Below are 17,192 nucleotides of genomic sequence, written 5' to 3' on the forward strand. Positions count from 1 at the left end.
CAAGCCTTGTAACTATAAACACATTTTTCCATCAGATAAATGACAGGGCTAGTAGAGCCTATGTTCTAAAACCACATAAATAAAAAAACTATTTCATAGTCACTCAAGGAAAACCAAGAGCAACTCTGTTCCATATAGAATTGGTCCTGCTTTCACTCCGACACTCTTAGTTCTAACACTCTGCATTAAAATTATTTCACTACATGTATTCTATCTCCGCTTCTCCACCTGAACTCAAAAGCAGAAACCTGGTGTTTTTCTCCATGGCACCACGAGTACAGAACAGATGGCCACGAGTGCTCACTGAGCCTCTGAATTCACATGAATGAACAGGTGCACAGAGAAAGGTGGGGCCATGAAAGGGAAGCAGTTAATGGCCTCCTTACTGAACTCTGCAGCTAAATCATTTAGTGAAGGGGTGAAGAGCTTTACCTTAGCACTTAACCGTCTACATCTGAAACCTGCCTCTGTCACTCAAGAACAGTATAGCCATAAGCAATGCTATTTAAATTCTCTAACACTCTTGACCTGTAAAGTGGGATCAACAACAGAATCACCTGCCTCCTAACAGGGTTGTTTTGGGGGCTCAAATGATCTTGTGTGTAAAGCACCTAGCCAGAGCCTGGCACTCGGTAAGCATTCAATCAGTGTGAGCCATTAAGCAAAAATAACATCAGCTCTGCTTCCGGAGACCTTGCTGGAGTGACCCATCATGCTGAGGCGGGCTACACGCAGGTTCTTCCTTTGTGACTCAGGCAGCACCCCAGGGCTGAATTTCCTGTCTCTCTCTCTCCCCCCCACTTCAGCAGGACATGTACATGTGAACTTCTTAAACATATGCTTGGTTAGCATTGTTTAAAGTGCCTGGTCCCTGTAACTTTCATCATGTTGAGAAAAAGGAGGATAAGCTAGCAGCCCCAAGCAGCATTTTCTCACTCATGGGATATAAGCAACAAGTACTGCTTGTTACCTACGAAACTGAAAAGTAAAGTGCCCTTTCAATAGATCTGTGACTCACCAGGCAATTTTATTTTAAACACCTTGGCTAAGCATATAGTCACCTAATGCACAGTGATAAAAGTTGATATTTATTGAGCATGTGTATTGGACATAATGCTAAGTATTTTATATGTATCATCTCATTTAATGTTTTCATTACAACACAGAACTATTATTTATTTCATTTTACAACCAAGGGAATTAAGACTCAGAAGCTGAATAAAGTGCTGAAGGCCACACAGTGAGCTGGGACTGGAACCCAGGCAGTTTGTCTGGAGCTCATGCCTTTAAGTGCTAGACAACTCTGCTTCCCTGGGTTAGCTTTCAGACTGCACACAAGGCCGATTTTCTTCTTCACCCAGAATGCTTTTTCACTTAATGTGAAAAATATTTAGAAAAAAAAAAGAAAATTGCAAGGGTTTGAAGTAAACAGATCATTTTACCAAACAAGTCAAGCACTGACAATATTCAAAGAACCAAACAAAAATGATGACTGTATTAATAAATTATTAGGATATCTATGGTTCCACTTTCCTTTGAAAGCCCAAATACTTCATGTGCTCCTGCTCCAATTCTAAGCAGTGTTCCATAAGAACCTATAACACCCCCCATATGTTTGCAATCCACCCAAGGGCAGCTCAGATTGATGAGAGATCTCTATAAATTAATGTTATGGCACTGCTGAAATTTCCAGTTAATTAAGTATAATGAAAGAACGTGTGAGTAAATGATCACATTTCAAATGCCTGATAAAGAAATTTATATTAAAAAAAAGAGAATGTTTCAGCTTATAGATTCTGGGTGTTAAACATCAATTGAAAAATTAATTTTAATGGGAAATGAACAAAATGATACATGTCACCCATGTGTGTAGATACTAATATACCTGAAAAAAAAAGAAATGTTCATATGGAATGTGTATGTTTGGGTATATTATATAATTAAATCATATATTGAACAAATACATAACATTTACCATAATTACAGATGAAATTGCATAGCACTTGCATGTGAAATACTGAGGGAAATTCAAACTAAGATTGGTATGTTTTCCAAGCTTCAGTAATGCAGCAAGGAAAATCAACAATGATTGCTTTAAAACAATCTACAAACCTACTTTAAATGAATGTTCTTAATAGACGGTTTCATCTGGGAATAGAATATATAAATTTTCAATGACCTGTAAATTATAAACTTAATATACGGTGTCTAGAGAACAATATGTAAGTTAAGCATATGCCTCAATTCACAAATCATCGGCTTTCTATCCATTTTAATTAGAAATAAACAATACACATGCAGACTTCAGAAGCAAATGCTTTTTAAATAGTTGAAAACAATGAATGAAGATTACATGTAAATCCAGTCACAATTTGAAAAATAACTGTCAATGTTTTCATAAGGACAAGACTAATTCATTAAAAAGTATATACAGTCCTGGCTGGTACGGCTCAGTTGGTTGAGTATCAACCCATGCAATTCCAAGTTAGGGCACATGCCTGGGTTTGGGCTCAATCCCCAGTAGGGGTCATACAGAAGGCAGCCAATATAAGTTTCCTTCTCTCATCACTGTTTCACTCTCAATTTCCTTTTCCCTCTCTCTAAAAATATCAATAAAAACATGTTTCTTTTTAAAACATACAAATACATTTTGGTCAAAACCATAAGTGATGTGACAATTAAATGGTTACTTTGAATGTTATAATTCTATGATCCCTGACATGGAAAAGAGGGCAGATGAAAAAAAACTAGAAGGACTGATGGAGAGAGTTATATCTGCTTTCTACTATTTGCTATACTTGTATAAATCATGAGTGACTGAAAGTAATACCGGACAATGGGGAGCAAATGGTGGAACGAAGAAATAAACGTGAGAAGTCTTTTGCATGAACAAGCATTCTGGATGAGGACCCTGCACAGAGAAACGCACACATGACACATACCTAGAAAGAATGATGGCACCTCGATTTACACCAGCCCACGACTTCAAGTTCTTCATACCGACATGCTCTACCAGCGTTTTTGCAAAACAACCTGTAAAATATACTGAAACTTAGTGAACATCGTATGCCAAGATTTAAACCCCCAATCTTCCTCTCTACTGCCCTAAAATCTGTGAGTATGTTTTAATAAAAAAGCTAATAAAAAGAGTTCTCTCCCAAACTCCCTTAAGACTAAAAATTCATGTTCAGGTTTGTAATGCATTTTTTGTAAAGCCATTTCTTCCTAATCTGATTCAAATCCTAAGCTATGTTAGCAGTAATAACTCAAGGGAGACACTCACGTGGTCATGTTTGTGCTTCTTTGGCGTACTCAATGACTTACCCCTGACCTGAGAGGTACTCAGGAAGTAAATATTTGACGGCAGCACCTATGCAACACACGGAATCAATGTATTCCACTTTTTGAATCTTGGTGGGCCTTTATGTCTCACTTAACCAAGAAAGTATGATAAAAGTGATGCTAAACAATTCTGAGGCTAAATCATGATAGAATCACTCACCTACTTTGTTCTTTTAAAACCAAACCCAACCAAGCTGTAAAGAAGCCCAAGCAGTAGCCTGGGGAGAGAAACTGAGGTTGTTGGCCTCAACCATCGCCAATCACTGTGACAGTAGACTGCAACCTCTAGCTGAGCAGCACTCTGCACAGAGAAAACACAAGCTCCACCAAACCCTGATCAAATGATTATTTTTTGAAAACCACTGTTCTGAGGTAACTTATTATACATCAACAGATAACCAAGGCAGCTAGCCACTCTCACGTGGTGCTACGTGAAAATGACAAACACTTCAAAGGCATATGACAGGGCTGTCAGTGCATTTAATTAAGAGGAATGAAACTACTAGAAAATTCCTGGCCTTTGAAAAAGATGATTCAATACACTTTTTTCTTCAAAATATAAGAAGCTTTTCTCTTCTACAAAAAATTTAGTGGAAAATAGCTGTAAGTCTCTATTCTCAAAGGAAGAGTGAGAAGTGACAGCTCTGCTATATTGACTGCCTTACTAACCATTAGAACTGCAACTTGCCCAAAGACATATGTTCACAATCTGTCAGTTTTTTTCAAATACAGTAATAGAAAGCCCAAACTACTCAAATGGGGAAAGTATCTTTAGTGGTTCCAATACCAGAGGGAGTTGAATTTACTAGGAGAAGCTCTGGTCAAAGACAGGACTGAGAGGGGAATGGTATGCAACTTTTCAATTAGATAAGAGATGCTGTCTTCCTCCAAGGCCAAGCTTACAGAACAGCCATGAGGTTTATGAAGAACCAATAAATACGAAGCTCTGGCTTGCTCTTTGGTCATATGTATTACAATGCCAAATAGGCACCCGTTCAAAATTCTCTAGTAAGGATAATTTTCTTCTGCATATCCCTTCCTCAAAACTAGAGATAAATACCAGGCCTTTCAATTGGAGTAATGATACTCACAAATCTCCCCTCACCCTCACCCCCAATGCACTGCTCTCACCATCCTCAAGAAATAGAATGGTGTTTTAGAAAGCTAGCCAAGCCCAGTCAGAATTCTGAAGTAGCAGAGAAAAGAGGAGTAAAAGGGGGGAGGGAAGGAAAGAGAAAAAAAAATTAAACGATTTTAGGACACAAATTTCTAGCATTTACTAAAGCACAACCACCAAATCATTTCTTACTCACACGACACTATTTCTGAACACTCAAGAAACTCATTTGAACTTGCATGGCTGACATCAAGTTCAGGGATGCCAAGAATTACTGAAATCTCACTTAGGCTACAACCCAGAGGTCAAGTTTAACAACCTACCTTGTCTTCCGTTTTCTTTCATCTTTTTATCTTGCTCTATTAACCACTTTAGAACAAGGTGTCCTGCAGGATGTTCTGCAATGTGAAGCTGGGAAAGATCAGGAATACATTAATTTACAAGCTGTTTTCATCCATGTCTTGGCCTACAATCCATTCTACATCACCATCCTATACAATAAAGAGGTAATATGCAAATTAACCCTCACACCCTCACACAAGAAGGCTGCCCCCATGTGGTCAAAGATGGCCAGCAGGGGAGGGTAATTGGGGGCAACCGGGCCTGCAGTTGAGGGAAGGCAGCTGGGGGGGGAACCAGGCCAGTAGGGGAGGACAGTTATGGGTGACCAGGCCAGCAGGGGAGGGCAGTTGGGGGTTACCAGGCCAGCAAGGGAAGGCAGTTTGGGGCGACTAGGTTTGGCTCAGTGGATAGTGTCAGCCTGTGGACTGAGGAGTCCTGGGATTAATTCCAGTCAAGGGCATGTACCATGGTTGCGGGCACATCCCCAGTAGGGGGTGTGCAGGAGGTAGCTGATCGATGTTTCTCTCTCATGGATGTTTTTAGCTCTCTAATCCTCTCCCTTCTCTGTAAAAAAAAATTCAAAATATATTTAAAAAATAAATAAAATAAAATGAAGACAGTTGTTTAAGACAACACAGCCACTGAGAACTAGTTTAGGCTGGGCTTCATGAATCCTGGTTTTAAAAGCACTCCCAAAAAGTTCATCTTGAGAATAAACTTACCACTTTTCATACTGCAATATGCAGTTCTGAGGTACAAATACACCTATGGGACAGAACCCTTTAGCAGAAACATTGAAACCTAATGCTGAATGTTGACATACAGGCATTTTCTGATTTCAGCCAAGAAAGCAGCTTTTTAGCTCAATCTTACTCCTTTTTCAAGGCCATATCATTGTTCCCACAGTACTTAGGATCTCTCCTTCTGAAGCACGGGAAACAAGGGGCCCAATTTCTTTAAAAAGAAACTTTTACAATGCATGCTCCCTATTTGCTAGTATGATCAGCTTTATGACAGAAGGGGCCAGGGCTTCTCTAAGATCCACAGGCTCCCATATACATCTATCTGTTTATCAGGGACTTAGCACCTAGTGCAGGACAAGGACCTAGTCCTGCATGATCTGGCTTCTGCCTTCCTCTCCTCTCTGCTAAGTGATTTCCAACCCCTCAAGTCTTCTGTTCTTATACAAGTTGAGCTCCTTCCTTCCTTCAGGCTGCTGGATATGCTCTTCCCTCTGCCTAGAATCTTCTTCCTACCATTCTTTTTTTTTTTTTCCCTTCATATATTTTATTGACTTTTCACAGAGAGAAAGGGAGAGAAATAGAGCTAGAAACATCAATGAGAGAGACATTGACCAGCTGCCTCCTGCACACCCCTACTGGGGATGTGCCTTCAACCAAGGCACATACCCTTGACCGGAATCAAACCTGGGACCTTTCAGTCCACAGGCCAACTCTCTATCCACTGAGCCAAACCGGTTTCGGCCTTCCTACCATTCTTCACTGAGCTATTAATCCTTTGGGTCTCAGTTTAGCTTTCACTGCCCCAGGGAAGCCTTCTTGGGATAGGATGACTCCCACTTACAATACCATAGAACCTGTAGTTTTCTTTCACAGCGCTTATTTCATTGTGAAATGATTTTTTTGAAATGATTATTTTTTATTTAAATATTATGTACATGTTCACTAAAATTGTAAGCTTCTGGGGAAGAGGGGCAGCGTTGACTCATATAAATATAGGCAGAGCCTATCAGAAACAGCGAAGACTTTTCACTAAGAGGGAATTAGGGAAGATGTCACAGAGGATTCTAGGGACCCTGAAGGGTAAGAAAGCTTTCTACATGGAAAGCATAGGACCACAGGAATATGGGCAACACTTGAGACTGAGGGAAGAAGCATGGACGAATGCAAAGAGGTTCAAAAGTTCAGAACAAATTCAAAACAGAATTAAGAGCATAGAATACACTAGAAAGACAGCTTGGGGCCAGTCATGGACAACAGAGAGACTTATTTTTACTCATGGAGTCACTGCAAGGCAGTGTTGCAAAAGCACTGTTTTGAATTCCGTTTTCAAACACACTGCCGATATGCAGTGAGTGATACAGTTATCACCGAAATCCCCCTTGCAGTGCTCCTGCCAGGCTAAGAGCACATACCTCTCCATCCTTGCCACCGGGATGCAGTTCTGCTACAGCCAAGCTGGCGACGGCATTCATGGCAGGTTGAACGTCTCCAATGGCCGCTCCCAGAATACAAGGCACCAACACACAGGCAGACTTATCTAGCACCATTTCTTGGGCGTGACCTTGCAGGTAGCTTAACAGAGCTGGGGAGATGGACTCTAAGAGCTCTCGGCGCCGGATCTCTGTATCTTTTTTACTGTTGGAACAGGTTAAATGAGTAGTAAGGTGAGATAAATGACCAAGGAAATATGGTGATTGTATTTTCACAAAAACCACTAAACCATCTGTAGCACACACTACTGTAATTGTATCTTTCTGTTATGCATGCACATAAGTGATTTGAAGGTGGGATGTGTCTTTCATGCTTGTGTCCTCAGGATGTGGCTAGCATCTGACACAGAACCAGCACTCAACAAGTGAAGCTTGCCTTACGTAATAAAAAAAACAAACCCAAACCAATCCAAAACCCAAACGACGACCAAGAATCTTCTAAGACAACCCATGTTTACACTATTTTATGAACTCTATTCTCTAAAATACTCAATTATGTGGTACCAGTAGCTTTAAAAATAAAGCAAAACCAAAACAAATCACACACCTAAGTACCTACTATGTACAAGAGGCTCACAGGCATTCTTCTGGCACTTTTATTTTATTGATATTTTCAAATAAAAATGAGTACAGGTTTAAAAATGGAATTCTCTTTTGGAGTTTTGGAGAGAGAAGGGGCATGAGAAGGGGCCTGCATGCAGGAGATTTCTGGAAGCAGGTACTACCGAAATTATTAACCCAGAGGACAAAGGGCACAAGTCGTCTACCGTGCTTACCTGTGTGCGTTTCCATCTCCTTTCCGCAGAACTTCAATGATTTCTCGTACTGTGTGTGCAGGATCTCGGGGGCTTAGTAGGTACAACAGGACCTTCCTCCCATATTTGTCATTTAATAGGTTAGACAAGGAACTAATAATTTCCTGTAAAATTACAGAAACAAAAAAAGTGAATCTGTATGCTCAAAGGATGCTTGGAATCCGAATGGCAAAGAAGGATACATACTGAACTGTTTCCCCCAACATACTTAATGGAAAATGTGCAGCAAGCTGTGAAATCGTCTCATTAAAGCACCAGAGATACACACTCAGAACACAGAACAGATTCTCTGCTGTGACTAGCATTGCTGAAAATCCAAGGAGATTTAAAAACACTTAGAGCAGTTATCTTCAGTCACTAACTATATAACTGATATGTCTTAGGCCACCATTACCAGAGCAGATCAGCTAATTTGCAGCTGCACTTAAGTGTAGCATCAGCACTGATGAAGAACATTCTTATTAGAATTTCCCATTGAGATGTATGTGGAAGGAGATAAAGAAACTCTGTTAAACAGAACAAGTGGATAAAGGCTTTTATAGTTTGTTTGCTCATTCATGGCAAATGAAGGCTACTTAAGTATCACTCGGGAAAGAAAGAGGGGGGAGGGAAACATGCAGAAAAACAACACAGAGCAGTTACAAGTAACTACACTCTATGAACAGTAACCTCTTCTAGTTGTATGAATTTAAGGAACAATGGCAATGGCATCCCTACCTCAAATAAGCTCCTGTGTAAATTTGCTGTCTTCCAAGACAGAAAATTCACTGTTTAAAAATCCCTTTACACTTAAAGAATGCACAACAGAAAAATCATCAGCTATTTTCCCCTCTAACATTCCTATTTCATGCCACAGCTATGTGGGTTTTAGCACCAGATATTCTCCAGAACTGGCTGGGGCCATAGAAAGAATTAGGTCCAATCACGCAGGTTTATAGATGAGGAACCAGAAAGAGGAGAGGTAACTTTGCCACAGGATGTAGAGTATCAGTGGCAGGACTCTGACAAGTTCTGGTCCCTGATTCTAACTCTAGTCTCTTTCAAAGAAAACAGAAGCTCTAAAGGAAATGAATTCTCTATGAGGTGATATACTCAGATCTGCTACACTACACTCTTTTTATTTTTAAGTATTTTATTGATTTTTTAGAGAAAGGAATAGAGAGTTAGAAACATTGATCAGCTGCCTCTTGCACACCTCCCACCGGGGACGTGCCTGCAATTAAGGTACATGCTCTTGACCAGAATCGAACCCAGAACCTCTCAATCCACAGGCCAATGCTCTATCCACTGAGCCAAACTGGTTTTGGCCAGATCTGCTATACTCTTAAGTGCCTATTTATTACAATGAGATCAGTAATTTTAATGCAAGAAACCAAACTAAAAATTAAGTCAGTCATCACTTCTCCCAAGAAGATATAAAAATGGCCGATATTTGCAAAGATGCTCAACTTCACTAGTTATTAGGAAAATGCAATCAAAACAATGAGATACCACCTCATACCTGTAGAATGGCTACTTTCAACAAATAAGTAACATGTGTTGGAGAGGATGTGGAGAGGAAGCCTCATTCACTGAAAATGTAACATGGATCAGCCACTATGGAAAACAGTATGGCGGTTCATTAAAAAATAGACATGACTCAGCAATCCCTATTCTGGGTATCTACCCGAAAAATTTGAAAATGCTTATTCATAAAGATATATGCCCTATGTTCATTGTAGCATTATTCATGGTGGCCAAGATATGGAAACAATCAAGGTGTCCTTTGATAGATAAAGGTGTGGTACAACATATAATGAAATACTACTCATCCATAAGAAAAGATGACATACTGCCATTTGTGATAGTGGATGGATTGTGAGAATATCATGCTAGTGAAAGAGGTCAGAAAGAAAAAGTAAAAAAAAAAAATCATATGATTTCACTCATGTGGATATAAAACTGACAGTGATAAATGAACAAATGAGTAAAAATTCATAGACACAGACATTAGTATGGTAGTTACCAGAGGGAAAGGGGGTGAGGGGATGGAAAAGAGTAAAAGGGGTCAAACATATGGTGACAAAAGGAGATTTGACTTTGGGGTGAACATACAATGCGATATATAGAAGATGTATTACAGAACAGTACACCTGAAACCTATATAACTTTATTAGTCCATGTCACACCCATGAATTTAATTAAAAATAAAATAATCTTAAAAAGAAAAAAATTAAGTTAGTCTTCAAGTATGGGGCCATGATACAGCAAAGTCATGACCCTGAGTTTGATGACACAAACCCAGATTTCAGACACATTTTCTCTTTTTAAAGTCTCAAACATCCCTCATTTCTGGCACAAAACACTTAAGTGCTCACTAAGAACCAGACCCTATCTGAGAGTGCTATGTCCATCATCTTAAACACGCCTCACAGCATGATGACAAAGGTACTATATTACTTTTATTTTATTTTACATGTAAATTACTTTTATTTTACATGTAAGAAGCCCAAGGTTTAACAAGTAAGGTGACTTAAAGTAGATAAGTAAAGGTCACACACCCAGGACATGATCGCCTCTTTTCATGACTCTAAACCCCACTCTGCTCTTCTACTTTTGAAGAAGTTGAAAGTCATGTATAAAGATTTCCCTCTATAACATAAAGGTTTTCAGAGAACAGGTGCAATAGACCTAACCACCTCAAAAAGAATAGAAACTTCAAGGAAAATGAACTTAAAATTTCAATAAAAAGGGCAAGATTGTGTGTACAAAATTGAACACTTCACAATTTTGGAGCTCTTTTGTAATTTCAAGGTAAACATGACCCAAAGTGGATTCAACATATGCATTGAAAAAAAAGAAAAAGAAAAAAAAATCCTCACCCGAGGACATGCTTTTATTGATTTTAGAGGGGAAGGAAGAGAGAAACATCAATTGGTTGTCTTCCACATACCCTGACTGGGTTTCAAACTCACAACCTGGGTTTGTGCTCTGACCAGGAATGAAACCTTCAACCATTCAGTACCCAGGAAGTCACTCCGACCAAAAGAACCACACAGGTCAGGGCTCAACATATGCATTTTTGGTAATGAAGCATTTAGTGCCACAAATATGGGTTACCGTTAGTATGGATTTTCCTATTTAATGTTTAACCAACCAACTCATGAGAGGACAGATGTTTAACTTGCTGAAAGAAAAGAGTGAGGAGAATACATAGCTTAGGCCAATTTCTATAATCATTTAAAAACCCCACAACCTTGCTGTCCTAAAATACTACTATTGGCTATAATACCTTTAAAACGGTTGCTTAAAAAACAATAAAAAACACACACACAGAACAAAAACTCAAAATGGGTGAAGTATTCAGTGAAGAAATATAAATGGCTGCTATTAATCCTCAATATATTTACTTTCTCTGTGGGTTCCACACTTAAAGGACTAGGGTAATAATATACATAGACACGGGCAGAAAAGCTTTCACCTTAACGAGAGAAGCTTATTTCCATGTACAAACTCTACTCAAGGACTAGTGCCCAAACTCATTGAACTTTACTGCCTTTCAGTTTGTAATTAAGGAATTAAGAATCTAAAGTTATGTTTGAGTGTAAAATCACTTAATTCTTGATTTCACCCTCATTTCAGCTTTCCTACCACAAAAACATATCTAAAAGGAAACAGTGTGAGTGCTTTCATATTAGAGTATTAATTCATTTCTCTTTAACCTAGTTATAAAGAGGAGAGAAATTTCTAGCGAGGAGAACATTAATGAGTAGAGTACATGGAGAAATAGGTAAGAACCAGTCAACTATTGCAACTATTGATATGGTTGACTTTTTTTGCTGAACTCAGTCTTTAAGCTCAAGCAGAGTAGCCTTTGGCAAATCTTCTAACCTCCTCACACATTAATTCCCTTACCTGTAAGAGGAAATGATGAACCTGCCTGACTTGTGGGCCATTACCAGGAGCAAACTGAAAATTCATACTGCAAACTGAAAACGGCTATAAAGTCATATACATATACATATATACATACATACATACACACACACACACACATACACATATATATATATTACACGTTACACGATGCAACAGGTTTTGCAGTGGTTCAGTGGAACAGACACGTGACTCTGTATACAAACATATGCAGCATATCTGGCAACCCAGTAATTTTGTGCTAACTAAATACTTAGAGAAACAAGAAGACATACAAGAATGCTCATGGAATAATTTGGAATAGCAAAAAGTAGTGACTTTTTAAAATTCTAAACAATCTAAGTGTCCAGCTACAGAAAATGGAAGAATAAACTGCAGTATATTCATAGTAAAACACTATTTAGCATTGAAACAAATGATTTAGAACAGGAGTGGGCAAATGAAGGCCCATGGGCAACATGCAGCCTCTTTTTGTACATCCTACAAGTTAAGAATGGTCTTCACATTTTAAAGGGTTAAAGAATAAAAACAAAATAAACAGGCAGCAGAAATCATATATATCCCACAAAGCCTAAATTCTATCTGACCCTTTTAAAAAAGGCTTGCCAACTTATGATGAATTCAACAAACACAGTATCAAAAGAAAAAGCAAGTTACATGAGAAAATATACATATTACTGACATGGAATCTGTAAACATGCAAAATAGTACTAAATACATCTACTTATAAGCAAAAGGAAAAAGAAATGCATGTGAATAATAAACACAAAATTCATCACCATGGGTGTGGGTGGGGGTGGATATGCAATCAGGAACAGGTACACAAAGGCTTAAACTTTTACTGTATTTGTCAAGTTTCAGTTCTTTATCAGACAGTAGTCAGCTGAATGTCCACTGTATAATTCTTTATACCTTTCTGTATGTTTTAAAGATAAAATATTTCCTTTTCAGAGAAACTGCCATCAAAGCAGGTGCATCATAACAATTCTAGGGTAAATGTATAAAATTGGATTAAGTACATTTATTTTGGAAAGTAAAATAGGTGGGAAACAGTGTGTATCTTTTTTAGATTGATTTTTTAAAATTGTTTTTTATTGATATTTTTAGAGAAGAAAGGAAGGGGAGAGAAGCGTCATTAAGAGGGACAAACATTGATCGGGTGTCTCCCTTATGCATCCTGATCCACGGAACCTAAACCTGGGTGTGTGCCCCGATGGGGAAATGAACTGGCAACCTTCGGATGCATTGGACGACACTCAACCAACTGGGCAACACCGGCCAGGGCGGTGTGCGTGTCCATTTAGAAAGGCGAGGGCTCAGCTGACCAGGCTGTTATTTCAACCTGGTATTTCAGGAAGTTTGACCACCCTAAGAGAATCCTTAGCAACACTTTCTTGTGTACTTTGAAAAGCAACTGCATAGTGCAACAGGTTTTCTGGTAGAAAATGCAAGAGCAATTAGCATTCCAGAATTTCATCACTAGTTACATAGTGTAATGATACACAGAAGCAATTGAGTATTTGTCAGAGGCAAGAGATCAGTAAATCAGGCCATTCTCGGAAAGCTGCCCTGAGTATGAGCAAGCCATTAGGAATGTGGGTTAAATAGTGGTGGGAATCAATCTGATAAGCACAAAGAATTGAAACTGTTTCAACAGCAACTTTCAGTGGGCTAAATCTTTGGGAAAAATCCAGCAGACAAATTGTGGCAAATCCTGAAGGAAGTCTGCTTTTTCTTGAAATCTATCTGGAACAATTATGCAAATTTTACTTGCCCTGAAAATATTAAACAAAAGCAAATTTTGAATAGCCCAGCCTGTTTCCATTTTCATGAAACAACTTTATTCATTAAAAAAAAAAAAAAAAATCTATGGCCTCACATCACTGTTACTGGAATGAAAAACAATCATTATTGATTGGAGTCAAAAGGGTAATAAAGTTACCAGGAACATGTCAAAAAACTCAGTTTGTGACATGAAAGTCTTCCCAAATTGTTTCTTCCCACAATCTTATCCCAAGAGAAGTCATCACAATCTTAAAACAGTCAAGGGGAAAGTTGGAAAATGACAGTAAGGGCATGAGAAACTCACACACACTGGACCGACAGTTGGCATCTAAGAAAAATCTCCTTCCCCTCTGCTAGCTCTTACATTTTCCCATACACTCAGCTCCACTGGTCCAGACAGGCTGCAGAGAGGCCACAGCACTGACACATGCCAACAGGTAATGTCTCTTTCTGAACTCCATCTGCTTCTCTCTGCAGATGGCATGAAAATAGTTTTTGTCACTGAGATTTCTCCAAGGGCCCCATCCATGGTATCAAAGAGAAACGTTTGTGTAATTTTCAGATGAATAATTCTATACAGATTATGTAGTTTTCACAATGTACCCAAGTTTTGTCCTTGCAACCAATGCTGCAATTTCTGAACCCCACCCCTGCAACCTCTATTGCATATCCAACACTACCTGCACACTAGAAATAAAGGAAGAGAAGAGTAGAGCACAGATTCAGAAGTCAATCATTGCAGAATGAAGGAAATGATTTCAGAATGCAGTTTTTACTTTGGAGTAATTCTTTCAAGAGGACAGCTCAGTTTTCTGAAGGCAAATTTAGGGTTAAATAAATTGCAATCAATTATTACCACTTTGTGGTCATTATACTAGGCTAGAAGGAATTGCTGAAATGTAAAAAGGCAACTAGAATTTTTACTTTCATAATAATTTTTATTCTGATTCCACAAAAACTTTTTTCATGAAAGCTCTAGGAAGGATCACAATTGAGTTTTATTAGATTTGCTTCTCCAGCTCAATCAGGACAGATGTATGGACAGGCTGGGTAATTGTGCAGTGGTAGTTTCTCCACAGAGAGGGAGAAAGGTCACAGGTGTCCTCTGCCTAGATATGAGCTCTTGAATAATTGAAGAATTACTATGTCCACGAATTGCTAATCAAATCTAAGTACTGCATTGTCATTTAATATATTATATGATCTAAAAAGTCATGTTATTATAATTTAACCATTCTTTTACATATTTAAAACAATATTAATTATTAATATTAAATTACTAGATTATGGCTTATACAGGAATCAAGCAAATCACCCAAAGAGATTTAATGTCAACTAATAAATAATGAAATACCACCAAGGAGCAAATACTTCAAAGTCTTTACACATATACATGTGAAATAACACAAATCCACAAATGATATGTCAATGTAACTTAAATTCAAGACCATGAAAATTACTTACAGATATGATTATCTGCTTCACAAGCTTAGTATCATCAATACAATCAAATGCCGCCAGTAAAACCAAATGGGAGTATTGGCCCTGTAAGAATCGAAAGCAAGGAAAGGTTAAAAAAATGCACAGCTTCTCCCTTTTATTCCACCCATGGGGTCACTTTATAAAGGTTACCAATATGGTAACCTGACAACACAATACAAATAAGAGGGATAAAAGCCATTCAAAGGAATTCTTATCAGGACCTAGTTAATAATATTCTAGGTTGATTAAAAAAAAAAGAAAAACAAACAGAAAAGCACATTCTTCAATATCAAATAGCCTGGACTCATTTTTAACTAACCAGGACATAACATCTTTCAAAAAAACAGGTACTCTGTTAATGAATAGCTATTAAAAAAAATTAAACTAAAAAAGAAATGCCATAGATTTAAAAACAAACAAATCCAAGAATATAAAACATACAACACTATTATATAAACTCAAATATAATTATATATATACAAAGTATACAAAATACATGTACACAGAAAATCCTAGAACATTATAATGTAATAGTCACCTCTGGGTTGAAGGACAAAAACTTTTAATTTTCCTTTATATATTGTCCAATTTCTTTAAAATAATTCTACATAATTAGACTAGAAATACTAAAAACAAACAAGAACATACTTATATACTGAATGAGAATAAGATAAAAATAATTGTTTTTAAAAAGTAGAACTGTGAATTTCACAATGAACCGATAGAATTATTCCAGGATGCTGATATAGTTCCAAAGAGTTAAAGAACTACTTTATGAAAAAGAAGAAGAAAGTGCATTCAGAGTTTGAGGCCTATTCTTGTATCCTAGATAATATGAAACTTTTTATTTTTATTTTGAGAGGGCATTTGATTTTGATAACTCTCTTCAGAGCCCGGTCTGATGAGTATGGCAAAAAAAATAACATTTCAGTTAGACAAATAACAAAGGTCTAACATCTTTACTATATAAATACCAAAAATCTACTAAATTGGGCAAAGACAATGAAGAGTCAGTTCATTGAAAAAGAGAAATACAAATGGCTTTAAGCATATGAAATAATGCTCATTAATGAAGGGCAATAATTAAAACAATAAAATATCATTTTCCACCTATTCTATAGGCAGAAGTGAAAACCCTTGATAATATACTAATTTGGCAAAGTTCTGGAGAAAAGCAAGCACTCTTTTTTTATGTTGTTGGTGAGAATGCAAAGTAGTTCAACTATTTCAAAAGGCAACTGATAATATCTGAAAAACTTAAAATGCATGTACTTTCTGACCCATCAATTCTAGTTTTAGATTTATCTTATAGCCATGCTTTCACATATGCAAGGAGGACATGTACTGGAATACTATTTGAAATAACAAAAAACTAGAAACTACTTAAGTATCCAATAGTATGGGCTGGTTATATAAATTATGAAACTCACATAATGAAATATTATGAAGTCATCAAAAAAGTGAGTTTAGATAGATGTACATATATATGTTGAAATAAAATATCCCCTCAGACAAATTAAGTGAAGGAAGCAAAGTAGAGAACAATGTGCATATAGTATACAGCTTTGGTTTCTGATTTTTTAAGTCTGACACACAGGAACATGCCCAAGCACAAAACGTCTGAATACAAAAATAGCTGGTACACAGAATTTAAGTGAGAAATAGACAATGCATAATTACAGTTGAGATTTAAAGCTTCTTTCAGCAACTCATAGAACAATGATAAACAAATTAGTAAAGACTTTGATTATCTGAACAACACTATCAACCACTTTGATCTATCATAATTGACATTATAGAGTACTATACCCTATAATTCCACAAGACATATTCCTTTCAAGATACCAAAATAGACCATGTTAGGCCATAAAATAAGTATTTAGAAAAGGACTGAAATAATAGAGTATGTCAAGATACCTCCAATATTTGGAAATGACACACTTTTAAATAACCCATAAGTCAAATCCATGGGTTGTATTAATTTAATTCTCCACTTAGAAGGAACTCCTTGAGATAAAAAATACACTGCGTTGTTAATTTCTTATTACCATCACAATACCATGCGGGGATTAGTTTTTTCAAAAAATTTGTTGTTATAAATAAACTATGAAGTTAAAATAATCTAATTTTATTACTTAAATATATCTTTTACTACTAATAA

At 37.2% G+C, this 17,192-nt stretch overlaps 1 protein-coding gene across 2 annotated transcripts in view; it reads right to left on the reverse strand.

The window, feature by feature from the left end:
* The window catches only part of PUM3 (pumilio RNA binding family member 3), a 33,299-nt gene that overhangs the window by 442 nt on the left and 15,665 nt on the right, over window positions 1–17,192 (reverse strand). For both annotated transcript variants that reach the window (XM_084899514.1, XM_084899515.1), the window contains exons 13-17: window positions 15,014–15,094; window positions 7,811–7,953; window positions 6,957–7,179; window positions 4,783–4,870; window positions 2,943–3,033 (exon numbers count right to left, since the gene is read on the reverse strand). In XM_084899514.1, coding sequence (XP_084755640.1) covers window positions 2,943–3,033; window positions 4,783–4,870; window positions 6,957–7,179; window positions 7,811–7,953; window positions 15,014–15,094 — 626 coding nt within the window. The remainder of the gene's footprint in view (window positions 1–2,942; window positions 3,034–4,782; window positions 4,871–6,956; window positions 7,180–7,810; window positions 7,954–15,013; window positions 15,095–17,192) is intronic.

This window comes from Pipistrellus hanaki, assembly GCF_964339955.1.
Source record: "Pipistrellus hanaki genome assembly, chromosome: 11".
In the NCBI taxonomy this organism is placed as follows: domain Eukaryota; kingdom Metazoa; phylum Chordata; class Mammalia; order Chiroptera; family Vespertilionidae; genus Pipistrellus; species Pipistrellus hanaki.